Source organism: Parasteatoda tepidariorum, chromosome 9 (genome assembly GCF_043381705.1).
Source record: "Parasteatoda tepidariorum isolate YZ-2023 chromosome 9, CAS_Ptep_4.0, whole genome shotgun sequence".
NCBI lineage: Eukaryota > Metazoa > Arthropoda > Arachnida > Araneae > Theridiidae > Parasteatoda > Parasteatoda tepidariorum.
Window position 1 is genome coordinate 683,981 of NC_092212.1, and position 432 is coordinate 684,412.

At 39.8% G+C, this 432-nt stretch overlaps 1 protein-coding gene across 1 annotated transcript; it reads right to left on the minus strand.

Moving 5' to 3' along the window:
- Nucleotides 1-432, minus strand: LOC139426422 (uncharacterized). The gene has a single exon (XM_071185280.1). The coding sequence runs from the start codon at nucleotides 430-432 to the stop codon at nucleotides 1-3; it is 432 nt and encodes a 143-aa protein (XP_071041381.1).

The following is a 432-nucleotide window of genomic DNA, read 5'->3' on the forward strand; positions in this document are numbered from 1 at the left end:
TCATTCATAAGAAATTTTTCCGCAAAATGTAACATTAGTTAGCTTATCAATTAACGACTTGGATTTTAGATCCACTAAAATGTCATAATGTGATAAAAAATCAGCTCCAAGAATGGGTCGTGATACATCAGCTATAGTAAACGTCCAGGGAAAGATGCGACGCAGTCCAATATCAAGATTCAATTTTCGCGTTCCATAAACCAGAATTTGAGAACCATTAGCAGCAACGAGTTTCAAGATGGACGGAATCTTATTGCGCTCATTCTGAGAAGGTAGCAAAACGGAAATATCAGCGCCAGTGCCTACTAATAATTTAAGACCTAATGTCCTATCAATAACTATAAGGCGACAATTTGCATGGCCGTTGGCGTTCGCCGCCAGTAACGCATGGCCGTCTAGTTTTCGTGCTTGAAACTGCATGGTTGGATACAT

Coding starts and splice junctions, on each gene's coding strand:
- LOC139426422 (XM_071185280.1), bottom strand. CDS start 432: ATGTATCCAACCATGCAGTTTCAAGCACGAAAACTAGACGGCCATGCG.